At 37.4% G+C, this 27,014-nt stretch overlaps 2 protein-coding genes, 1 long non-coding RNA gene and 1 other non-coding gene across 5 annotated transcripts; 2 read left to right on the top strand and 2 right to left on the bottom strand.

Moving 5' to 3' along the window:
* The first annotated feature begins 594 nt into the window (after nt 1-594).
* Nucleotides 595-2,155, top strand: bys (Bystin). The gene is made up of 3 exons (XM_069048764.1): nt 595-828; nt 876-1,356; nt 1,412-2,155. Exons 1-3 carry the CDS (start codon nt 694-696, stop codon nt 2,068-2,070), a joined length of 1,275 nt encoding a protein of 424 aa, XP_068904865.1. The 5' UTR covers nt 595-693; the 3' UTR covers nt 2,071-2,155.
* Nucleotides 2,079-3,204, bottom strand: Tango11 (transport and golgi organization 11). 2 transcript variants are annotated; one of them, XM_069048770.1, is made up of 3 exons: nt 3,054-3,204; nt 2,766-2,979; nt 2,079-2,655 (listed from the first exon to the last, which is right to left on the bottom strand). In XM_069048770.1, the coding sequence occupies exons 2-3, from the start codon at nt 2,977-2,979 to the stop codon at nt 2,273-2,275; spliced, it is 597 nt and encodes a 198-aa protein (XP_068904871.1). In that variant the 5' UTR covers nt 3,054-3,204; the 3' UTR covers nt 2,079-2,272. The 2 variants fall into 2 exon arrangements, with proteins under 2 accessions (XP_068904871.1, XP_068904870.1); XM_069048769.1 differs by having other exon boundaries at nt 2,079-2,709; nt 3,054-3,201.
* A 134-nt stretch (nt 3,205-3,338) lies between these two features.
* Nucleotides 3,339-3,806, top strand: LOC138131644 (uncharacterized). The gene is made up of 2 exons (XR_011159868.1): nt 3,339-3,609; nt 3,667-3,806. It is a non-coding gene; the product is annotated as an uncharacterized lncRNA (long non-coding RNA).
* Nucleotides 3,807-18,765: 14,959 nt separating this feature from the next.
* On the bottom strand, nt 18,766-18,838 carry TRNAR-ACG (transfer RNA arginine (anticodon ACG)). Its single transcript has one exon. It is a non-coding gene; the product is annotated as a tRNA-Arg (tRNA).
* Between the last annotated feature and the right edge of the window lie 8,176 nt (nt 18,839-27,014).

The following is a 27,014-nucleotide window of genomic DNA, read 5'->3' as shown; positions in this document are numbered from 1 at the left end:
TTCCGCGTGAATTTTTGATCAATTCAGCATTTGTATAGTTGCTTTTTTTACACGCGGTTCTCTTTATCATCTCGCCATCGACTTCGACCTCGTCAAGAAGCGAACATGTGCGTTTGCCATCATTTTTTTTTGTTAAGTTCTCCGAGTCTTATCATGGTTAGCCTGAAGAAAAGTTTTATTATTGTTTTTTTGAAGTGAGGAAGGAACCGAAGGCTTCCCCGCGTATGCAGGCGGTGGATAGTTGAAGCGACCGTTCCGGGGGTCGGTTTTCCTTCCTTCTTCGCTACAACTTTCCTTTTTTTTTGTTGTTCTTGAGAATTAAAAAAAAAACGTTTTTTTTTTGACTCGGAGAATCACTGCGTCGTATTTGTAATTTAGTAAAATCCATAGGACCTTTATTACAAATAAGGAGGCACAGTGACGTCACTGCGCAAAGGAATTTTGCGTCTTGTGCTCTTGTGTGACAACAAAGATGTTGACCGTTAATGAACGGTGTTTGGGCTTGGGTAACCTACCCTACCCAGTACCCAGAGTATTTATGAACGCGCTCTAGGTGTGATATATCCTCAAGTTTGCCAACCTGGTTATCTGTCAAATTTCAATTTCACGTCTGAAATTAGGTTTTAGGTTATGTTACGAGAGTTTTGTGAATTTTGTGCACGTGCGGTGTAAACAAATTATCTCCGAATAATAATGGGGAAAACAAAACGAATGAAACCGTCGCAAGTCGGCGAAAAAGTGTCTCTGGAACAAGACATCGACAGTATAAGGTTTGCCAAACCGAAAAACAGAAACAAAATTCGCTTGCGCCAGGATGATGAAGAACAGGTGAGCAAAGCTCCGCTTTTTGGGCTCAAATTAATTCAGAATTGTAGTTTGTGGATTCAAATCTGTCGCGGAAAATTCTATCAGCTGCCAGAGAGCAGCAACGAGAGTTGGATTCAAGTTTTGGCCCCACACCTGCAGAAGCAGGTTCGAGCAAATCAAAAGCTCCAAAACTGGATGATGAAGATGACTCTGGATCTGAACAAGAAGAGGAAGACACTCTTGAACCAGACACTTTTTACGAAAATATTGAAATCAATGAGGAGGATGAGAAAGCTTTGGAGATGTTCATGAGTAGCAACCGTGCCCCTCGAAGAACTTTGGGGGACATCTTGAATGAAAGGTTGACAGAAGTGAAGACACATTTTAGTGAAGAAGGTTCAGTAAAAATGCAAGATTTGGATCCCAGGGTAGAGCAAATGTACCAAGGGGTTAGGGATGTTTTGAGGAAATACAGGAGTGGTAAATTACCCAAAGCCTTCAAAATCATACCAAATCTAAGGAATTGGGAACAGATTTTATTTATTACTGGTATTTTTTTTTTTTTTTCGTTTTTTAATATGAATTTGTATTAATAATTTTGTAGATCCACCTACATGGTCAGCTGCTGCAATGTACCAAGCTACAAGGATTTTTGCTTCAAACCTGAAAGAAAAAATGGCACAGAGATTCTTCAATTTAGTTCTGCTCCCTCGAATTCGCGATGATCTGGCCGAATACAAGAGATTAAATTTTCACTTGTACCAAGCTTTGAGAAAAGCGCTGTTCAAGCCTGGAGGCTTTATGAAAGGCATTTTGTTGCCTCTGCTTGAGAGTGGGGACTGCACATTAAGAGAAGCCATAATTGTAGGCTCAGTTGTCGCGAGAAATTCAATTCCAATACTTCATTCATCAGCAGCGATTTTAAAAATTGCAGAAATGGACTACACAGGAGCGAATTCTATTTTCTTGAGGATTTTCTTCGATAAGAGATATGCGCTGCCATATCGCGTCGTGGACGCCGTCGTTTTCCACTTTCTGAGATTTGAGCGAGATTCAAGGGAGCTGCCGGTACTGTGGCATCAAGCTTTCTTGGCGTTTGTGCAAAGATACAAAGCAGACATCTCTAGCGAGCAGAGAGATAGTTTGCTAGAATTGCTGAAAAAACAGTCACATCACTCCATCACTCCTGAAATTAGGAGAGAGCTTCAGAATGCCAAGTGCAGAGATGCTGAAAGTGCAGAACCCAAAATGGATTTTGATTGAAAAATAAGTTATGTAATTGTGATAATATATTATTGAAAAGATTACAACAGGACTAAGAATAAAAACTTGAAAAAAATCAAAGAAATATGATGCTTAAATAACAAGAGTGTCTATGTCCGTAACGTCAGTACACATAAATATAAATCAATTTACTCCTTACTTCTACCAGGGTAAAATAAAAATAATGCGCGACTACCACACCTTATTCCCGGTTCATCCAAATTATGACTTTCAGCAGCATATAGGCAACCCCAAATCCCACAAGAAACTTCTCTTTCTGTAAACGACTCAAATTTTCTAGTTCTAGCGCCATAACTCGCCTATTGAGCTTGGCCATCTGTCTCCTGAGATGCAACACTTCTTCCGCGGCGGTCAACCGATCGCCGCTGCCCCCTATCGGCGGCGTGCTCTCTCGCACTGTCAGGTTCAATTCAGAATCGTCAAAAGTCTGTTTTTTCTTTAGTTTAATCACGGGAATCTGCTCCACCTCGGGATCGTCCATCTCCTCCAACGTCGGGAATGGGTACTTGTCTAGCGTTAAAGTTCGCGGCGGGGTCGCCACCCTCACGTCTCCTGGATAGGGCTCTGTTGGAAGGATGGAGTTATCGAAAACAATCTCGCGCGGGGGCGCCCTAGTTCCTACGTGTACGTCGTAACGTGTCAAAATAAAAACAAAGTCATGCCAGGCTACTTACCGACGTGTTGATGCTGTCCTACTACTAAGATTCTTTCGGGTACTTGCATGTTGATATTGTCTCTGGTCCATGCCGACGGGTTCGTCCCGTTCATGTCCGTGTTGAAACTGATCTTATCGGGGACTTTCATTTTCTGGTTGATTTCCACTTTGAAGTTTGCATCTGTCACGAATGCATCTTCAGTGTAATGTGATGGACTTGTGCTGGCTGACATCTATAAATACGATTTTGGCAACGGGTCAGAACGAGTGAACCCGCGTAATATCTCTCGACAATAAATCAATATACCTTTATGTAATCGTGATAATAAAGTTATAAATATCTGGGACAAAGCTTTTGGTCCGTCGCTTTTTTCTAACCACTTCTATTCAGACATTTTGAATTTGACACATGACATTTCGTTGCCAACACCACAAGGTGTAAAAAACCATAAACTTTGAATTTGACAGATTTGACGTTATTCACAAGACCAAAAACGGGAAAATTTTTGTAAAATCGCTCAAAATTTACGCCAAAACGTTAAACTGTGATCGACTAACACACCAAGAGTGTGCAAAGTATTGAGAAGTGCAAAAGTGGAAAATCGCGAAAACCTTTCCAACTGAAATTTTCTAAAACTTGCATAAATGAGAATCTTGTTGTTTAATTTTTATTTTCTCCAGCCAGAGACTTCTGTGCGTCGTCTCACCTTTTTGAATGATGCTCAAAATGAAGGTGAAACACGTAGAGAAAAGTCACAGAAAGAAAATAAATGTCAGTCAAGACGTTGGACAGGTTTAGTTGATGGTTTGTTTGGAAGAAAGATCCAGAAGATTTAAAATACATCAAAAAATGAAAAGTCAAGGTATTTTGATGGTGTACATTACGCGGACATCAACAACAATTTGCGTATTTGTTTCAGTTTTGGACGATGTGAATCAGACCTCGAGATTTATTTTTTTGTATCATTTGGTGTGAGTATCCTCAAAACAAATTATATTGTGATGTCGCAAACACCATAACTTGTCATCAAAAATGCGATAAATATATCAGTTGTGCCAATTTGTTTGATTGGAAGTTTGAATGCGACGTTTTGACATGTCCCGGATGAAGCTGCGACATTCCTTGCGGTGGTCACAGCATAGTTACAGTTATATTGGTTGCCTATACGTTGCAGGAAGAAGCAATGTTTACTTTTGTGTTAGATCAATAGCTGATCCTGCGTCGAGTCCAATATCTGCTGAATTAAAAACGGCAAGCGTATGCAAATCCGTGGCGATTAATCGTGTGTTTTTGCACCCTGCATCGAACACATCGTTTGCAAAAGAAGCGTCAGTATCGACTATAATCCGGTAAACTTGTTGTGTAACGAAACGGATACTTTGTTAAGCTCCGCTTTCAATCAAAATCGGATTAGGAGTTGCGATTCGTGCCCCCAAAGAGCGTTGTTGCAGCCCACACTTTGTAGTTTATTGGAAAAAATCGAATCGGCTCCTTCGCGAACATCTTAATATATCGTCGCCGATAAAAACAAATGACAATTCACTTATGAGTAAATTGAATAGTGGACGTTCGAACGTAATATAGGAACTCCCCGCGGCGCGCCCTTGGAACGCAGTGGCGTAGTCGTAAATTTCTATAAAGACGTCGTGCAAAAATAAAAGAGGCCGTCCGCGCTGCGGCCAATTTATTTTCTACACCTCTATCAATCTTTAATGCGTTTTAATCGGTCTCCTTTCGTGTTGCCATCTCGAGGACGACGGACGGAAGAAGGGGTTGGAGCCGAGTCGATGTCGTGTTGACACAGGGGTGCTTATTAAAATATATCGCTACCCGGGGATCATTTCATTAAACCGCCAAGGCAATATTAAAACGAGTCGGCGTCGGTGCAATTAAAAACACGTTAATTAGGTTATGCGCGATATACAGCGCGGACCAACAAGTTGGAGGAGCAACAGGACGCGAGTCCGGTCCTGGTCCCGCTCAGGGTGGTGCATTTTCGGGAGCAACGCGGAAGGAGGGGCGCGGGGTGGAGCGCGATAAGGAAACGCGGCGTCGTGTAAATTAAAATTACAACAATTAGTGGAAGTATTCGAACAAATTAAGAAGCCGAGCGCTCCGGGCCCGGAACACGGCGGAATCGGAATATTCAGGGTATTAATAAGGAGGAGGCTGGCTGTGCCTGTTACACGCTGTTCACTTGTTAATAGCTGAACGCGATGATGCATTGTTTTAATTGCTAGGTATCAAACTGAGTTGATTGTTTTAATAAATTTTACACGTTGGAATTTTAATAAACAGTAGCGCGGTAGCGCTTTTAGGTCTTTTTCTGGCCGCCGATGGCAAGAGCAACACGTGGGGAACTGCTCTTAATTAAAGGGCAAAATACTCATCTCCACTCGTTCTCCCAGGACCGTGTTCGATAAATATTGGGATCAGATTTGTGCATTTATTTTTATCTTCTCATAATAGAATAGAAAAACGCTTTTTGAGAAAATACTCTGCTTAGTTAAATGGTTTATTATTTATGCTTGTGAGAGTAGGTGACAAAATTTTGGAACCAACATCTTTCAGTTCCTTTGGTTTATGCAGTGAATACGAAAGAGAAATATGATAAGATAACTGAAGCTTTTGCTCGATACATTTCAGTACTTGAAGTTGTTGAGTTGCATAAATTCAGCGTAGATCCCGGAAAGTTACGTGAAACACCTTGTATTATACAGTGTGAACATAAAGTTTGGAAAAAAGATCATAATCGCGTTATGTGAATGTTTTTAAGAAAATCACTCGGACATGTCAATTTCATTTCCAAAAATGCCATCATGTAACTTGTTTAAATGACGTCATTGATTTTTGCCTAATCACCAATTTATTTTTTTTTTTTAATGACCCCCTACTTTTTTTCTTCTTTTTCTGAAAGACCTTCCTACTACCTAAATAATGAATGAAAAAGATTGATCCCTTACGTAACAATTTTTTTGAGAAAGCGACAAATTTTACTTCAAAAATTTAATGTAACCACTTGTAATGTAATTTTAAATGTAAATTGGTTTTTTGTATGGGTTTATTTAAATAGAAACTTTATTTTAATAGAACAATTTACAAAATTTAGGGCAGATAATTCGCGTTGAAATGGAACAAATAAATAAACCCTGACATTATTGAGCGGAGTGTACAAAGTGTCGATGAGTGCCAAATGGTTGGCGGGGGACAATTTCAACATTTGCATTAAATTTTATTGTTAATCTTAGATGTTTGTTTGTTTTTGTTTGAGGTCAATTAACATTTTTCCATTAAAAATTAAATTTGTCATTTTCTCAAAAAAAAATTGTTATGTAAGGTACCAAGGAAGGTCTATCAGCAAAAGAAGAAAAAAGTGGGGGTTGTCATATAAAAAATGTTGATAATGACGTCATTGCGCAAAAACAAATGACGTTATTTAAACAAATTGCACGTCACAGGATGGCATTTTTCAAAATAAAATCGACGTGTTCGAGCGATTTTCTTAAAAACATCACATAACGCTATTATGAATTTTGTTCGAAACTTTATGTTCACACTGTATATGTATTATAGATAACCTTGAAGTCATCCAATTAAAATTATTGAAAGATTTGGCACAAATTTCGTTACCCGCCTATGGGGATTATTTATTTGCTTCGCCGATGCTGATAAGCGAAGAAGAAAAACAAATGCAAGAAAACTTTTACTTGTTTTTTGATAACTTATGGCTAACTGCTCCGCTCGTTACTGTGACCTATAATGATAAGGATGAAAAAGAAAAAAGAGAAAATCATATGATAGATATTAAATGAAAATAATTTTAATAATAAATATTTTAAACTGCCGCTATAGTCTGTTTCAATTCTAAATTTCTACCAATACTGCATTCTACGTTATACATACAGTCTATTTTTTAATCAAAGAACCACGACCTGTTGATTTAGGTTTGTAAATATAAAATTTTACTAAATATAGGGAATTTAATGATATCTATTGGCTATACCAGCCAACGTCTGTCATTTTTAATGCCCTTGAAGGTACGCAAACTCGCAGCTAAAATTTGAACGTGTTATTAAAAATGCCTCGCAAAGTAAGTCATTTATTAAACTCTCAAATTAGTTGTTCTTAGTTGTTATTAACTTTATTAACATGCTGCGCTAATAACCTCAATTTTTATATGATGAGATTTTTCACCCTATATCAAAAGTGTACAGTGTTGTCAACTCTATTTTGGGTGTAAATTGCGGTGTTGTGGTTCTTTGATTAAAAAATAAACTATAGATATACAACTGGCAACAGTATTTGGTGAAAAATGCGTCAGGTTGTATTTGTGAGGTTATCATTCTCTGTGTCTGTCAATTTCCGTTTTTACAACTCAAGCTTTTAGAATAAAGAAAAAGAACGAAAACCTTGTTTAATGAGCAGTTTTCATTTTAGCGTCAAGTAAATTACGTTGTTTTCGAATCATGTTTATAAAATAATTATATTGCCAACTTTGGTTATAACAATCCCCAATTTAGAAATATTTTTACTTTGCCAACATAATTCAACAGGTGGTGGAAATTTAGAATTAAAACAGGCTATACCTAAGACAATGACAGAATGTCTCCTAAAATTAGTGTATTAATCCGTAAAAATTCTCATGAAGTAATCAGAGTAATCACTAATCATTACAAGAAGTGTTAAAAAGTGGCCGCCGTTATTGTCAATACAACAATGAAGGCGCCGACGAAATTATTCTTCCGCTCTTTCCAACATACCTTTGTTATTGCGAATATAGTAAGTCCTCCATGTACCCCCGCAAGAAGAAATCGCACGGAAATTCTCTGGGCTCGAGGAGCACTCCCGCACGTTTCACCATACACTACACAATATCTAGGTATTCACTATTCGAAAATAAACACGGCATTTTCACAAAATTTTAGCTTAAATCACAGAGAATCAACACGCAAACACCTGCCTTGTGCAGTCGGATACAACTAACTAAAAATGTAATCCTCTCTACCTCGGCCGCAGAGCGAAAAAACTTTATTCTAAAAACACAATGTTTTGCTCTGATTTTACAATAGCTATTTATGTAACCTGTTATGAAATGCATTGTCTTGTGTAACGAGTGGAATTTTTGCGGGACGGGCGAATCGAGTTCCCGCAATATGACACAAGTTACACAAAAGTTGTGAACGCACCACTCCTTACTTCCTCAGTCTGCAAAGTAAAAACACTAGCAACGCAAAATGTGAGGTTAGATTTAGACAGCTAATCCGTGAGCTGCAATTGTGGTGCATTCACAATCGACTCTTCAACGCACAAGTTGAGGAAAAAAATATATTATCCCCTAAATCATATTTTTAATTTAAATCTTGATCCCTCGAAAATTGGATGTGATAGAGAATTTATAAAGACTGCGAGAAATTGACGGACATTTATTTACCCAACGTAACAAAATTAATGTTACAATTGCAAATGTGACGAAACTTTTGTTTAAAGTGAATTGACGTTTTTGTCTGTCTACGTCATTAAATACCAACCTTGTAATGCAATTTCCCCTAGTTTCTACTGCAAAGTAAAAAAACACCGCGTGCGGGAAATCGGATTTCCTGCACTCCAAGGATAACAGGGAAATACCGATTTTGAGGCAGAAAGCGTATTTTTTGCAGACCAGTGTAATTTAACAACGCACGTGCCAATAATAAAGGTACAACCACGTTGATTTAATGCTTAGGAACTGTGTCCAAGGGCCCCTCGCAATTCCTGCTACTTCTGGCATCATCGTAATATGATTGCGACTTCGATAGCCCAAAGTCCAAACATCTTGCTCACCAGTTAAGCATGTGGATGAGATCACCCTTACCACAATTCTTGAATGTCAATATTGATCACATAATTATTTATTAATTACTTAATTAACTGTTTCATTAAGTACAGAATGTATATTTCCATTTTCACTGAAATTTTCTAGACTTGTACAGTTGGTTGCATAAAAAAACGGGAAATGAAAATTTTCCTAATGTAAATTTGGTTTTGTCATACGAGGAGGTATTGTAAAATGGAGTCTTCGTCATTTGTAATAAATGGAGGTAAATGTTGTTACTATGAAGATTAAGTAGCAACAGTGAGAGGTGCATTTGTAAAGTTTGACATACCTAAATGTTTCTGTCGTAGGTGGTAATTATTGCAGATTACAAAATCGTTCAGGTTTCTAGTTGTCACTCGTCAAATCGACTAATTATGACATTAGGCAAAAAACACACGGAAAAGGGAGACCATATGTTTGTAAAAATGGTAGCGAATTCACCCTCCGTCGCGCCCCTGATCGAAGCCGATTAAAGATAATAGTATTCAGGGTTGTTTTCATTAGTTGCAGTATGGTTATAAGAAGGACATTATTAGATTCGGTTTGGAATTCATTAGGCGGCTGCAAAACACAACAGTAAAAGCTCGCCTTAATAACTCTTTAATGTGACGATCTATCACACACCCCATATCATTCGCCCCCGGTCGCAACCCCGGCAAAATCCTTGTATAAGCCCAGAACTAACAAACACGTCCGTCAAATAATTTAATTAAAATCAGATCGAGAGGGGCAGTTTTTAATTTCGCCTCTTCCAACACTGTAAACAGTCATGAATGGATTACCAGGATTAAGTCTGTCGATATAAACGATGTCAATGACTAACGGGGAGTTAATCCGAACGAGATCGATACACATGACGTTGTAATTTAAGCAAGAATTGTCAAAAAGTCGCGTCGGACACTAATTAGTGCCGCATCCCTCTTTGACGGTGCCGTCGAGAACCGACTTGTAAAGATTTCAATATCGGCTCTCATTTGTTACATCGGATTGCCACAATGGAACACTATTAAATACCGACCGCCATTGTCGACGATAATGTATTTTTATTGAGGAGCTGCATATGCCCTACTTGAATTTTTCGATTTAAATACAATGATACCAATTTGTCCGGTGAGTTAACCAGAACTGGACTCTTCTACAACAGGTGGCTCTCAAATTAAACCACAGAAAAAACTAGACCGGAGACGGCGCAAATAGAGCCGTTGAAGGCTGTTGCCACCACCGCTCCAACACATCTTTCGTAGAGTTTCAACTCCCGAAAAAAAAGTGGAAAATAGCTATTGACACAAGTGGGAAGTTTACACGCACGACGCAGCATACAAAAATTGGTTTGCAATTTTATTGAGTTTTGGCACAATCGACTCGACGAGGTGAAATAATTGCGACGTCGCGATCAGGTGGAAGGGTGGAAGTTACCCCGGAGTCAACGTTTGTTTTCTCCGGGGAGCTTTTGGGTCGGCTGTTTGTTTCCATTAATCTGTGCGAGTTGGTGCGCTTGGACAGAAGAAGTCGGTCATAACGATTAATAATGGAATAGGTTGTGTTCGGCTCTGTCAGAAATATTTATTTTAATTAAAAAAAAACACCCATTTTATCTGTCTGGTTTGAATGGTCGGTGCTGACACGGAAAAAATTGGTTCGCTTTAATTTGTTCGGGATTATTTAATGCGATGCAGCACGCGAGAACCAACATGGCGTTTTGAATTCTGCGAGTAGGCAGCTTTCAATTTATTAAAACCTTCCCATCATAATTCCAGCACTCCGGTCGTGGCATTAAGCTAGCGGGAACACAATCATTATCGGTTGTAATACGAGCGAGAGAAATTTAGGGTGGAAGTTTGTAATTGTTGGTACACCTGTTTTGAGGAGGCGGCTCTCGAGGCATGCGGAAGTGTGGGCTCCGAAGATTTAATGAGAAGAAATTGTTGGCGATTGCAAAAGTGTGACGCTTCTGGTGGGATTTTTGTAACAGAATTTTGAAAAAGAAAAAAAGTTGGTAACACTGTAAAGAGACAAGAGGACCTCGATGTGCTCCTCAATACGTAAATAATTGTGTGAGGAGAAAAAAGAAAGAAGAATGCAAAAAACTATGAGAAAGAGTGAGAGAGAGAAAAAACAATGATCTGCTTCACCACAAATTTATTTGAACGCCCGTTACAACATAAAATTTTATGGTACTCTTTGTAATCGATGGTCCCACATACAAAAGAAGGAATTTAAGAAAGATTTAACATCGAAAAGAAGATAAAGAGAAGTAAAAGAATATGAACTAGGAAAACTGTATACAGGGTGTTAGTAAATGGTTGGGAATAAATTTCGGGGTGAATTCCTTATGAAAAATGTGGCTTAAAACCTAAATAAAGTTTTTCGTTAAAATGAGTAGTTTTCTCAAAAAAAATAAAAAAAAAATAAAATAAATGTTTTCTGGCATATCCGCATTTTTTTTTGAAATACTGCAAAATAATGGTTTAAAGAAAAAATTTAAACGTGGAACGTTGAATTTAAAAAAAAATTAAAACCAATGCGATTTTAGGCAGATAAATAATGAACTACATAATTAGAGAAATTCTCCAACAGTGGACTACATTTTTTTTTTTTTTTTTAGAAAACTACTCATTTTAACGAAAAATTTTATTTAGATTAAGATTAAGCCACATTTTTCGTAAGGAATTCACCCTGAAATTTATTCCCAACCATTTACTAACACCCTGTATTATGTTATAAAATTATTTTAATAAAATAAAAAAGATACAATAGATAATTAACAAAGACCAAACGAGAAGCAAAGACAACCAAGTCTAAATATAAAACTGAAATCCGATTGCGTAGAAGAAATAGTAGATTATATCATTAAGAGTAGAAGTGAGTCTTTTTGCGCTAAGCCCAGAGATTGAAGATACATTTGGTTTTGGAAAGGCCAAGAGGGAAATAAAACAAGGCTTCACACCGAGCGAACTAATACGAGATTGCTAAAGAAAAGATAAATGTGCAAAATGCCAAAGTCGTAAAAACTAGAAATGTTGAAACGAGGTTGCAGAAGACAAATAATAAAACACAAAGACAACTCCTCTCTTAATAAAATAAATCTGACCGGCAAATAAAACAAGGTAAAATTTGTATTCACTAGTTTTCTTTGTGCTCCTTCCGTGCAAAAATAAATGTATTTTTGTTGCCGACAAGAGGACATCTCTTCACGTCACCGCGGAGGACCAATTGGACAAACATTTTCTCGGAGCCGCACCTCATCCACCAACGGACGCAATTAACCTCTCGGGGGGCCTCGAAAGAAGTGCTGCTCCCGGAGCAGCCCGGAAGAATTTGTAAGGGATTGTGCGTTGTTTGTTCAGATCCGTTTCAATCAAGCATGGATGTCTCTGCGGCGGTTTATTGGAGATTCCGCGTTGTTTGTATAAAAGCCTCGGGAAATTTCTCACAGTTTTCTATTGTTCCAAAACACAAGTCCCGGCATTACAGGTGTCAGGAGTGATGAGAGATAAATTGTTTTAAAGGAGACGCTTTCTCGGAATCGCCTTCCATTTGTTCCGCCAATGTAGACAGATCGGCGGCCCTAAAAAATGAAGGAGAAGTTGTTGGGGGCAGTGGCGTAACATCAAACAGTTTAACGATTTAAGTGCGTAAAGAGCGGGATTTGTCAGCGATAACGGGCGCGTAGCCGTTGGCAAAACGCGTTAATTTGACATAATGTCCGTTAAGTATGGGAATTGTCGAGTGCGGCGACGCTAATGAGGCGATAATTTAGGAATTTTTGAAATCGGAGAGATTCATAAGTCGGTGTCGAGGACCGAGAGTTCGTTGTTTACGAGCGAGGAAAAATTACGGAGTTTTTTAATTTGTGGGCTCATTGTAGGGCCATCGGTGAGGCCGGTTTACGAGGAAGAGGTCCCAGTAAACATTTCACGAAAACATAAAGTTATAGGATGTTAACGGTGACACTAAAACATCTATTAAAAATGATACAAACCAATCCGAGGGGCATAATTTACGACCGTCTACCAAGAAAACAAACCAGCTCTCCGATAAAATTATTCAAAATTATTCAAAACACCTAACAGACAAAACGAAAAACGAACAAAAACCGTATACCTACGGCCCCAGTGAAATATGAAAACCGTAAAAAATATGACAAACGTTTTTGTAGCTTTTGTTATGATTTTTTTTTTGAAATATATCAGGGTTTCGTGATCTCGAAAGGAGATAAGGGCGCCAGGATCGAAACAACCAGTGGAAGGACGTGCGTTCCATTTTGTGATTTCAGCGTTGGCAGACATGTGTCGAGTGCGCCTCCACGGGCCTCGAGTTGTTAATTCGTCTTGATAAAGGTGCACAAGTCGGCCCGCCTCCGAATCAGGGCCCATTGTCATTGTAATGCGACGTCAGGTGAGCGTGACATCCACCCCCGCCCCCGACGTTTCGAACCTCGATCGGGCAAATTGGATAAGAATGATGTGTAACTAATTAAAATGGGAGATGCGATTTCGGACGGGCCCTTTCACGCTCGTTCCCACAGGCTCGACAAACAACAATCGACACGATACGGTCCAGAGCTGGGTCTTTGTTATTTTCTTTGTACGGCCAATATTTCTTTGTGGTGATAAATTGTTTTAAACGGGGATCATTTCTCATCGGAGCGGACGGCACAGGTGCGGGGCCAAAATTTGTGATTTCCATCGAGGCCCCCCCAGACAATGAGGCGTCGGCGAATTGATGAACCGGAGGAATTCGGGAAGAATGTTGGTGGTCGGAGGAATCTCGTTCTCGATCTGCGAGTGCGAACGGTCGGTCGGAAGTTGGTGTCACCGCCGGCGAATTACCGAAATGCTTTTGTTTCGGTGGAGGTCGTCCACCACGTCCAGTCGAGATTTTTATGTTGGCTTGATTTATTTTACGAGCGGGACTCATCTATTTTATTCTTCTTTTTGGAATCATCGTAAAGCGGTGTCCCACAATAAAACCCCCGTTCCATTATGGGTGTATTAAGCCAGGTACACGGCGGCCACGTTTCCGAGTTTGTGCCTTAATTAACGACAATCTAGATAAGTGTGATCGGTTACCCAGAAGATGACCTACAAGATAAGAAAATCTATTTAGCAAGATCTCGGCGCGACAAAGGAATGCCTCAAATAACAAACATCCATCCGGACACTTCCATGGTCGCCTTGAATATAACCTGCCAAGATAAACATCTCCTGTTCAAAAAGCTAATCTGGTCTTGATTTTTTTTCGGGACGTCTTGTGCGTGATGGCGAACTTATTTCATTAACAATGACGATAATTCCTTTGTACTTGGGGCCGGAGGTCCGTAGTCAAGTGGTGTTTTGTTGACAAAGTGTGTTGGCAGGAATTGTTTGGGGGTTGTTAGAGGCACGTGCCTGATGAGTAGCTATTCAGTAAAATTCGAGGACGCAGGACAATGAAGCTCAATTAAGCCAAGTCTGATACATAATCGCTTATCACCTGATTATCGTCTGGGACAGCGGGAGATCGATCTACTGACAGACGGGACGGATTCACAATTTTACGTCTTTCACGGGCGCAAACGAGAACGACCGTTTTTCGATTCATTTTCTTTTGCCTCCATGAGGGCTCGTTTTCTCTTTACATTTCGGACGATGCACTCAAATTGTGATCTAATTCGGTGATCCATTTGCCAATATTGAGACGCCGCGAAAGGCTTGAGTCGTCTGAATGGCGACGCCAGGTGGCTCAAACGAAAAGCTCCAAGGTGTCACTGTCACTTTTTTTGGTTTGTCTGACATGTTTTTACGTATGGCTAGTTTGGTATTGTTTCGTTTTGATACGTTGGTACCTAATATTCTTGAAATATTGCTTTGGCAAGGCTGACGCTTAAATCAAGACACTGGCGTGCACAAGAGACATTTTCACATTTATTCTTAATTAATTATGTAAAATAATAAACATTTCTCAATAGTTATTTACATTACATATGCGCTAGGCTACATTTACAGCACGAGGTTTTTAGATTGGAACACGACCGCGCAGCGGGAGTGTTTTAATAAAAACCGAGCAATGTAAAATACCTACCGCATTAGTAATGTATTAATCTTTTTGGCCGACAACCCATTAAGTACTTGTTTTCTCAAATTTGAAATTTGTTGTAACCAATAATTCTGGAAAATCTGTCAAAGACTGACATTTAATTAATGAAATAGCAGAAAGTTATCTATTATACCGATAACTGACACGCTTACGATTTACACCACAAGATAGCGCCATCAGACTTTAGAAGAAAACAATGAATTTCTGTTCATTTTTAAAAACTGAGGGGATTAATAGTAACGGTATCTTGTCTTAGTATAAATGGACTTGACTTGTGATACGCTAAACATTTTTTTGGAGGTTCCAGAAAGCTTAAAATTTTCTTGATATTTTACACACTCCGTGCGGTAAAATGACAAATAGTTTGATTAGTGTGTAAAAATCAAGATACCCTAGCTGTTCAAAATGTGTAAACATGTCATTTAGAGTTGAGGAGGCCAGAAAGTTGTTTTCACTCTTGAGCGCAACATATTTATTACGATAGCCCATCATCAGTTTCTTGTTTTGTATATGGAAGAAGAATTATACTTATTGTGTTTTCTTGTAGCGTTATGAAAGAGCGGTCGAACGCGTTTTAATTATTATTTTAATATAGCTACAGGCAAGTCTACTGGACGTGCTATGGTATAGGTGTTGGATTTTCTCATGGGCTATGAGTCATATCTGCGCAAATGGCGAATATCGGTCTCAAGTAGGCGCTACATACTGACCGGAAAACATCGTCATTCGTTTCGTTAGTGTCGTCTCTTTCTCACTCATTTGCATGTAAAATAGTCGGCGTTTTCTTTTTTCGTTTAGTGGTTTATCGCTCCGCCTTCACGCAGATATTTCCAAGGTCACAGCCCATGATAGAATCCAATAGGTACTTCAAGCTATTATGTTGAAAATGAAAACTAACGTGGTGTTTCGAATCCGATTAACAATTTGCAAGAACTGCACAAACAATTGAAATGATTGACAATGTTTTTAATAATTTAAGTGGAAGATTTCAATGTTGTTTGCAACAAGGTGGATATCATTTCGAACATTTTCTCTAATCACCTACTTTAACATGTTCTCTAAAATATACAGTTTCTTCTTTTTTAAATTAATTCAATAAATTCAATAAATGTTTTATGAATTTTCATAAAGATTTGATAAAAGTAGACTTACTCTATTTTTACCTTCTTGGCGTCCTTTCGGATCTTGAAATCGTTTTTATTAGAAAAAAAAAATGAAATAAAACATTAAAACACATTCTTACGTCATTTCTGTTTGTTAGGTTAGGTCCACTTTTATTAAGGACAAACATAACCATAGAGTTAAAAAAACTAGATTTCCATAGAAAGTTCTTTTTGTTAACTAAAAATGCTATAGGTACGAGTGAACTACTTTTCATAGCGAGTTAATTTTGACAGTTTAAAAAAAATGTCATTTCTCAACGAGCTGCAATTTTCTCTCACAAGTATGTAATTTTCTCGGTTGCTTGTATTTTGGTTGACACATTGTTGACGTGCCCAGAGCCACTCGTCAGGACAATGCGTGGATAACCTCCTCATCTTTTAGACTTGTACAAAATTTCTGTGCAATTTTTGACGGATTAGAGCCACTTCCTCGGCACGCAAGCGAGTCCGGTGGTGGATGGTGTAAAGAAGAGGTGTGCTTAGGGGCACAACAATGCCCTCCCGCGGGGAAACAACAATACGTGCCGAGAACATCTGCTATCGCGAAGGGGCGTCTGCGGGGGCGAAGTCTTGGCCCTCGTCGCGCATTCATCGCCGACCACGGACGGATGCACAGTTGCGGTTTCACTTTCGCCTCTTTTTACGTGACCGGGTCTGTGGCACACACGGAAATTAAATCGGCCGGTGCGAGCCGGCCTGGAAGCGTGGAAACAAAACAGAAGAACGCCCCACATGATGGTGGCAACGTAAGACAAAAGACGGACGACCAATGGGGGATTAGGCGCCCAAGGCTTACCAATCAGGCGGCTTGATCCACACCTGTCCAGGTGAAAGACTTGCATGATAGACGCTTTCTGGTGGGTACATGACTCCCGGTACCTTGTCTCGAGGTGCATTAGGACATTTAATGTTTGTCTAGTCGACACGCAACCGAATAAAACATGGCCGGTGTTCGAATTGACATTTCGTGTGGTTTCTGCAGGAATATTCGCGGTTGAAGGTGCTCTCCTCGGCGAGGCGTGAGAAACACGAGGTTTCGATGGTTCAACGGTGACGTAATCAAGTACAGATGCCAGTTATAACCTCACTTTTCAAATTTAACAAGTGCAATTATTACATTTTGAAATTGATCTAAATCAATCTGAAATTTGTAATGTCTTGCCTTTTTTTTTAATAAAATAAAAAATCTTTTTCTACTTCGGTGTAACAACGAGCATTTTGTTTCACAAAGATCAATTTTATAGCATCGTTTCTAGTGATTATTGAATGTGGGGTTGGTATTAACAGTAAATTTCAGTGTTAAATGTGATGTCATTTGAACCTGAATCCATGTTTTGAATCAAAACAAACTATTAAGGGGAAGATTATTATTGTAACAACATTTGGGAGACAATTTGAAATTTAATTTTCAATGAAATGACATTGCTTCATCAATACCAACCCAATTCCATTAAAATAAAAGTCACTAGATAATTATTTTATATTTAAAAAAATTAAATTAATGAAGCCGACGAAAAAATTGCATGTTACACTCGTTTCACAAGACATATTGTCAAACTCGTTCTTTTAGAGCACTCCTCACTGCGTTCGTTGTGCTCTAAACCCTCTCGTTCGATAATTGACTGTCTTGTGCAACTCGTGTAACAATATATGTACTAGTCCGGACACGGAACCTTGGCCAAGATTTTTTAGACATTAATAAATGACAATTATTAAAAATCACTTTGAAGTTTTTCTTGTGACATCAAAAAAGCAGGGAAATGGCATTATCGAGTCAAACTCAAAAGTTGGGTTATATTCAATAAAGGGTTCACACATATTTGTCAGTTAAATGTCAGTCGTGGCCAAGATTCCGTGTCCGGAATAGTACTATTTTAGGTTTATCAGAAGCTTTTTTATTTTTTTTTCTATTTTATTTTTTTAATAAACAATTATTCTCATTACAAAGCTCACATTCTCACTGATTGTTTGCACGAAAGAGAATCGTTTATTTTGATATAACAGTCTCGGCATAATTTGCTGCGCTTTGGACTTAGTTGTTGCGTCTGTAAACCAGATTTTCAAAAACACAAAATAAAATTTTGAATTTAAGTTCTGCTATGTAAAAGAAAAGTCTTTAACTATTTTTTTTTGACAAATTTTGAATTCCTAGGATTTTGGCACATCAAGAGACTTCGAATATGTTTTTATTTTATTATTATTATTAAATTTACTAATTAATGAAGGAAGTATTGGTGTAGCTTTACTTGGTTCACCCTACATAACATTTTTTTTTTTTATTAAAAGAGTGTAAATTAACTTATATGTACATATTTTTAATTGTGTTGAAGAAAAATTAAACTAATGCTCCAAAGCTAAAAATTAGCTAATTTTTGATTCACCCTGTATACATAATTTTGTCAACAAAATTTTCCTTTCTTTTCTTCGTTTTTATTTTCAATTTTTCATTTACTCCTTCCTTGTCTTTTCCTTATTATTGTCTAAGAGACTATGTATTTAAGACATCTAGTGGAAATTTTAACAACTTTTATTAATCATATTAACCAATTCAATAATTATTAAATAGCTATTTATGCAACAAGTTGCAAAATTACCGTCTTTTTTGCACTAGACATGACAATTGGAGCACTCGTTAACACTCGTGGTCCAACATGTCGTGTGCAAAAAATAGCCCTTTTGCTACGAGTTTCATACAAGATTTTTTCTAATTTAGTTACGAAAAGCACACATTCTAATTAAAGTCCTGTTTAAATCTGCTTTTTCAATAATTTTCAGGGATAATATGTAATACTGTCACTTTTTTGACTAGTTATTAAATGAAGCACGTTTGACAACTAAATTGACATATCACAATGGTTACTTTTCGTAACTGAATTAGAAAAAATATTTAACAATAAAAATGTAATATAAAAAAAAATGGAAGCGACCCTGCCAGGATTCGAACCTGGAATCTTCTGATCCGTAGTCAGACGCGTTATCCGTTGCGCCACAGGGCCTGTTGACGTGTCAGTCATAATATTTAATTCTGAGCGTTTCTCGCATAGTTTAATTAATTAATTAGAAACGATTTATTGATAAAATTTTAGCTTTTTATGTAATTCATTAATTACTAAAAAGAGTGAAATTCGATACGATAAAACTTAACTTATTGAGGAATTTCGTAGATAAAAATCAGAGATTCTTGATTTTTTATCAATACCCACTTATAAAAATTAACTGCTAATATAATTAAATATAGTCGAAAAATGAAATATGATAATTAGATCTTTATGTTAAGATAAGTGAGAAAAAAATAAAATCACTTAAACAAAGAATGTTGGAGAGATTTAGATTATTTTAGAAAATATTCCGTTAATTATTTAATTAGTGTTCCTTATAGAGTTTTAGATTAAATACGGGAAAATCGTCGGAAGAACTCTTGAATGGCCCCCATAAGGGTGAAATATACTAAATTGGAGCAACAAGATAAGATTAAAAATCTAAATTATCATTATTAAATTTTGAGGATTATTCTATATGCGCGAATAGGAAAAAAATCCCGCCCCCATGAATATAAATCTCAAACTGCTTCCCGAGGGAAACACACCCCTCTAAAGATCGCTCTTGAAAGAACAGATTCAGAAATACATAACTTGATATTTACTTTACGAGATTTGGTATTTAATTTAAGTTAGGGATGCAAACACAGAGTGGACACAAGAAAACCAACATATTTTTTAGTTTGTTCATTTTAGAACACAGAACTGAGTTACAAAAGTTATGTTATCATTAATGAATTAATGTCCTGATGTAACGAGCGTTAAAAAAATGTGGTCAAGGAGGACGTGATTCTTTCTCTCTTGACATTTTTTCAAATACATAACCTCACTTTGGTCGTATCGCACTAAGAAAGCTAGGAAAACTTTCGTTGGTTGGTTCTAAAGACAACTGTTTCTTGCAAAAGAAATGAATGAAAAGAATGGATGACATTTGACATCGATGGTTTGTCGCTTCATTGGAGCTCTCGTATTTCAACAAGATAATGTTCACTATCACAAGACAAGAACTGCTACCAGGGGCACCTATAATAGATGACTTTTGGTTCACATACCTGTACGGTTTACAAAATAAATGCCCAGGAGGTGACGGTCAGTGGAGGTGCCTAACGCGACATAGTCGCCAGATTCGTTCCCATTCGCTATTTGTTCTCTACAGAATAAGAAATTTAATAAGCGTCAAATAGCACAGTTAGCGTCTCCAGTACTTTGCCAGCATAAAATGCGAAATATATTCCGATTCGGCGTCAAAATGATCCGGTCTGACCGGCCCGTTGGTGGAATCCAGCCATCGGTTCGTTATTAATCGAGTGGTAAAAACAAAACGAACAGCAATAAATTTAATATTTCAATTTCATAAAGCGGCCCTCGGTCTTTTCTGTGGGTTCTTGTATATGTATGTGTTTGATATTCAGGCATAATAGTCGGACCATTGTAGTCCGATTTGTCCGTGGCCGAGCGAGTAAGTTATTTCAAACACAATAGTTCATTAGTTTATCGAATCAGATCGGACCAGTCATTAATCTTACCTGACTATAGTTGGCCAACCAGTCTTTCAAAATGCGACTCGATCATCCACCACCAATATCGACAGAACTCGCGTGCACAAAACGAAAAAACCAACGGAAACGATAAAGATATGTCGTGTGAGTGGAATTTTACGTTGGGGAAATCGCCACCGGAGGACTTTTTTGGATAACTCTGCGAAATGGCCAGTGGTGCAATCGACATGACGGCCAAAATCAAAACCAAAGTTTGACTGAGCTGACAGACTAATACGTCTGGTAAAAGTGTAAAGATAAATAATATTGATGGGGTAGAGTCTGTTTAGGAAATATAATGGAAAAATTTAAATAAACGGAAGAGTCACGTGAGAGGCAAGAATAAAATGGAAATGTCGAAATAAACGACGAGTGCGAATAAAAAGAAACATTTTGAAAAGAAAATTGCAAAACGAGATTAATGCAGTGTGTTTAAAAAATATCTCATCAAAGTCGCCTTTGGGTTTATAATGTATCATGACTCCGCATTGACAGAGTTTTTATTTTATTTTATCTGACAGATGTCACATTATTAGAGGTCTTGGATTTTCTCATGGGCTGTGAGTCATATAGCGCAAGCGACTAATATCGGTAGGCGCTACAAACCGACCGGAAAACATCGTCATCCGTTAGATACGTCAGTGTCATCTCTCTCCCACCCATTTGCATGTAAAATAGTCGGCGTTTTCAGTTTTCATTACTGCCTTCACGCAGACATTTCCAAGGTCACAGCCCATGAGAGAATCCAATACTTCTAGCTGTACTATAATGCTGAAAATGTTAACTAAATTATGCGAAGAAATCCACACATTTCCGTGTGTCGTTTACACCAAAAAAATAGGTGGATCTGAATTAGCAACTAACCTTCTAAGAAATTGATTTCCTTCATTTTAGGACTTTCCTCGAGATACATCCCAAAGAAAACTTCACATTTACACCCTTACAAATATTCCTTGGTGCAACAACTTCTCTCTCCTGATTTTTCTTCCACGAATCCATAATAGGTATGCAAGATTTTTTTTTTTTGATGAGACTTGGTTTCACAATTTAAATTTGAAAATAGTCGACGTTTTCAGTTTCCATTTACACATTTTTCACTGGTTTATTGCTCGGCCTTCGCGCAGATATTTCCAAGGTCACAGAGCCCACGAGAGAATCCAACACCTCCACATTTATTTAAACTGCTAGAGTAAGTACTTCAGAAAGATGGAATGGAATTGTCATATCGAACCTTGCTTGCAAAAATTCTTTGTTTTCCGTTGCACCTTAGAGTCCTTAGACACTGATAAGTTTGACATTTCAATAAATGTTTTTCATAATTTATAGGTTATGTTTCGATTGTACTGACTGACATTTGTCGTTCGTTCTTGCGTGTGTCTAAAGTAACAGAAAAAATAAAAACTCGTTCAAAGCCAACTCCAAGTGAAAATTTTAATAGTCACTCGTTATTTCCTTTTTAAACCCAACGTGTTACTTTTCCATTCTTTGCCTATTCCACATCTATTTCTTCTTCATTCAGTTAAACTTATTTTCTTCTGTTCATTTCCTCATTCCAATTTCTCTCCTTGTGTTTTCTTTGTCCGTTGTTCTTTGTTGTTAGATTTCACAATTGATTAATTTCCCAAACTAATAACGTAATGTAACACAAATTTCTTAACTTTGTGGCATTACTAACAATTTTTATGCTCCAACAGTAACCGTATTATTTCAATATCACATCTCTGGTTTATTTACTTTAATAACGCCTTGTCACGATCCACCTCTTTCACTTTATTCTTTTCCTTGCATCTCTTTCCCAAATGAGCCAGACAATTTCGCAATTAGCGCCAATCGCCGCTCAGAGCTAATGGCGATTTTCCGAGAGGATGACAGTGCCACTTTTGACGTATCAATCGCGGTCACTTCTCCCTCGCCTCCACCTCCAGCAATTCTCTGGAAATTTTTTCTTCGGCAACGCCGCGATGATGAAGGTTTTTAAAGTCATTTTCTTCTAGGGGTTCGATTCTACGATATATGATTCGTGATGTCAAGGGTATTCATCAATCAATATTTCTGGTCAGATCATCAATAACACTAATAGTTAGGTCTTGTGAATTTAAAATGGCTGTTATACAGGAACAATGCATTCTATTATGGACATGGTAGAAGAGTGTGGGTTTGTGTTTCGAAAAAACAGGGTCGTATTGTCGGACAATTAATTATCTCAATGTAATCTAAAATTGAAAACAGATAACTTTCGAAGCGGCATTAGATGAAATGAAATGTTGCGTGACGATCGGCTGGCTGAGTTGCGCTATGCACTCGGACATTTTTTTTATAAATTTGCTTCCAAACCGTCAGGTTGACACGTCTGCGCCACACGAAGGACATTCCAAAAATCGCATATTTTTAGCATCTTGTTGAAGCCTGCTCCGGGGTCTAATTTGACCCGCACCGTCATTTTTCGGCACACCGTAAATTACCGCAGATCAGATGATCACGTGAGACGGCCCCAGGGTGTGGTTGGCCAACTCATTAGCGTGGTCGGGGTCAAAGGCCGCCTCCAGTTGTCATCACTTAAACCGAGTCCTGGAACACCTGGCGGCCCTGTTTATTCGATATTTTCCTTTTTTCGGGATGTTCGGGACAGCGCCGGGACTTTCTGAAATGTGCGTGTTGCATTTGATGGTTGATGGGGGATGTGGGGGAGTATCGATTGCCCCGCCCCCCTGCTGCGATGTGTCTCCATGGAGACCGCGACACTGTTGTGGGGGACCACAGCAAAACGCCGTCACCACGACAGGCTCAGACGAACACAGACTCGACTAATATCCTTGTACGGTCTTGCACGGGGGCTGACAGCGGTGATCCACTCGTTCCACGTTTTGTGATGGTGGCAGGACTCGCCTCGTCCTTGCTCCTCGGACGCGATAAGCCGCAAACGATGGCCCGGATGATCAATACCCGCCGAGATCTCCCACCCCAAAAATGATCACGCGAATACCCCCGTGCACAAATTTTTGACAGCTCACGTTTTATTTTTAATTTTTTTTTTTTGGTAACCGGTTCGGTTGGCTAATCTGGTAAGTTTTTTTTGGGTGGTACGCCTGTTCGGTGCGCTTTCGTTTGTTTTGGGGGGGCAAAAAGTGGGGCGCGAGCCGTCACCGGACCCAAATCAAGGCATCATCAGTCCAGGACTAAAAAGAGTACAAAATCGATCAAAATTTGTCCATTATGTACGAGTTTAGTTGTTGATCCGCCATCACATTGTTATATTGAGCGTCTTTTGTTCGGTCCGAGGCCCACTTAATTGGATTATAAATTATATCGGGTTTTTTCTCGGCTTGGAAGAACGGAACGGGGCGATTTATGGCAGTCATATTTATTTATTGGATTAATACATGTAACATATTGCCAACACACGAAAGATATAAATAACTGGTGAATGTATGGTATTAATTTACTAGACTGGTTCTTTATATCGTGTTATATATTGTCCCGTGATGTAGTGGAACTCTGCAATAAATGGACAAGACGCCGGTGAAATATGTGGGACTCTTTGTACCACCAATAAGATACACTCGATCTGCGAAAATAAAATGTCGGACGGTCGTCGTGAGAAATGCACCGGAAAAATCGCGCTGACAGCGTCGCCACAATTAAATCGTTACAGATGGTGGAAGCGTGACACGTCGAAAATTTGTCACATTCAAACCACTTTTTGTCGGAGGAATTCACCGCGACAAATCGGGACGATGACGACGGTTTGGAAAAAATTGAAAACTAACGTTGTCACTTTTTTATTTGTTCAAATCCAGAGAGTACGAGAGGCAAAAGATGGTTCAAGTGGCGGTTTTTTCTCTCTGATTATTATTGTAATTTGTAGAATTTGTTACTTCATTGTTTTTATTACCTTAAATTATTAAATAACTGTAATTTATATCGGGTGTTCATTACAATTTATCCTCAAAGTTAGCGTTGAAGAGTCGATTGTGAACATACCACTCATCAGTCTGGAGAGTAAAAACACAAACAACGCAAACAGTGAGGTTAGATTTAAATAGCTGATCCGTGCTCCGTAATCCATGGTACGTTCACAATCGACTCTTCAACGCATACTTTAAATGAACACCCGATATAATTTGACTCTTCCTTTGTTTACGTAACTTTTTAGATCATTTGTTTAGTGTGTATCTCCTTATTTATTATTTCCTTCTTTTTTCTACTTTTAGTATATTAAGTTTTAAATACATATTATTCTTGACTTCTAAATTTCATACTTTAATTTAATTCAATAATAATATTTTTTTTTTTATAATTAACATAAAATTTGTATGGTACTACATATTTTATTATTCCCTTTCATTATTTTTTTTTAATGTATGTTCTCAACATTTACCTATTAATTTTATTATTACTTCTGCATTTTTATTCTAGATTCGTTGTTTAATTAATAATCCATAGCTTTATAACTGATTTAAACATTTTGATCCCTTTATTACTTTATTAATTTTTTAACAATTCCAGAAGCTTTTTTCCAACGTATATTTATTTATTTATCTTGTTCTATTTCTTTTCAGACTTTTATTATTTGTTTTTTCGTTTTTGTCCTCAATAGCATTAAAAAAAAGTAGTCTGATGCTTGCTTTTGTTTTGATTAACGTAGAGGCTGTAGTTTCAATAGCTGTCAAACCCTAAGCGTCAAACATCATTTATACAGCGAACGGACAATGGTGTGACTTATTTATTTTGCAAGAAACAGTTAATTTTTGAGGTAACCGAAAAGAATCTTTCCGGGTTTCTTAGTAATCTTAGTCCATGATGATTCTTTACTTTAATGATTTATTTTATAACAAAGTGATGATCAAAGTGAGGTTATGTATCTTAAGGAAATCTTAAGGACGGCTTTGCCACAATTTTTTTGAACGCTCGTTATAATCCCGCTCAATGGAATTTGCGGTTGCCACTTCCGGAACAGAGAGATAGGTGGATATTTTTGAATTATATTTTATTTTTGGTTTCTAAAAAATAAATAACATCAAAATCTAATTATTTTTTTTTTATTTTTAAGTTTATAATTCGTTTTCGAAAATGTATTCACATAACGGGTGTTTTTTTAAATTTGGCATCGAAGTTGGCGTTACAGAGTCGATTGTGTGAACGCACCATCGGATTACAAATTCTGACAAGCTGTTTAAATCTAACCTCAATCACTTTTTGCGTGTTTTTAATATACAGTTTGAAAAACTAGTCTTTTTTTAAGAGGAGTGGTTGATCAGCTGTTTAAATCTAACCTCACTTTTTGCGTTTTTTGTGTTTTTAATCTGCAATTTGAAAAGTTTGTACAATATTTTTTGAAACGAACATTATGTTTGATTTCTCGAGACCCTTTGTGGATAGATGGCGCTTGTCGATGCGCTTACCTAAGGTTCTCGATTATAAAAGGTAACGACAACGGTTGCGCCAATATTTCCATCTCACTTAATTTGGCGTCTATGCAAGTTAATCTGTTCGACCCGATACAAACATCCCGTGACACGATACAAACATCCCGTAAAATTGTGTATAACTCTGTCTTTGTCACACTCACGGCATTTGTCGATATGTCCTCTCTTTTAATTTGGCGTCTCAAAAACGCACAATGAGTTGTCGCTACCTTATTTATCATCGAGAACCTTACGCTTACCTAAAGTCCGCTTACCAAAGTGTCAATCGAATTAATAATAGCGACTTATTTTCACTCTTTCGAAATTTTCAACATCCAAATTGGAGAAATTTTGTAAACCAGATTTTATTACATATTATCAACTCAAATTATTTTTAGAATGCTCAAAAAGGCGAGTGCTTTTTGGATGATTTTGAAGCACTAGTGCGCGAAATCTACGTTCGCGGTTAACTGTGTGAAATGTCATTTTGAAGGTAGAGTTCAAAAACTATCTTTTTTGTTTTGTCAATAATGGATAATATCGACTTATTTTTCTATTTTTTTTTTACTTATTTACTGTTAAATATCTAAGAATATATGTAATGCCATTCTTCCTTCATTTTGGTTTCATTAAAACAGACTAATAATTTTTTTCATGATTTTTGTCGAAACTAAAATAAAAAGATCATTAAAATCAATTCCAACTATTAATTTGATCACAAATTTACGATCTACATATTTTGTTACAGCAGAATGATAGGAAAAATGAAAGAATAATATTTTTATTTATTTTTGTCTTTTTTATTTTTTTTTTCTTCTTTGTTTTTTCACAGTTTCTAATCGTCAAAATTCACATTGCTTATTTAAATATAATAATATTTTTGATATCGTTTATTTAGGTATTGTTCATCTTACTATTTATAGATATGTATTTATTTTACATTCTCATCTTCTTGTCCTTTTGAATCATTTTTGACATTATTGCCAGGAAGAACAATTCAACTGTGTTTTTCATTTCTTTCGAGTCTTTATTATATTTTAAATCTTTTCTTGTGAACTATTTTTTTTGAATAATTTATTTCATCTTGCATTGTCTCTGTCTTACTCAACTTTTTTCCTTCTCATTTCCCTTCATTCTCTTTTATTTTTTACGCCACTCCTCACTAAAACCTTCACTCTCTTCTTTTTTTTC

The sequence above is a fragment of the Tenebrio molitor genome, chromosome 5 (genome assembly GCF_963966145.1).
Source record: "Tenebrio molitor chromosome 5, icTenMoli1.1, whole genome shotgun sequence".
In the NCBI taxonomy this organism is placed as follows: domain Eukaryota; kingdom Metazoa; phylum Arthropoda; class Insecta; order Coleoptera; family Tenebrionidae; genus Tenebrio; species Tenebrio molitor.
This window is presented reverse-complemented; position numbering and strand designations above follow the sequence as displayed.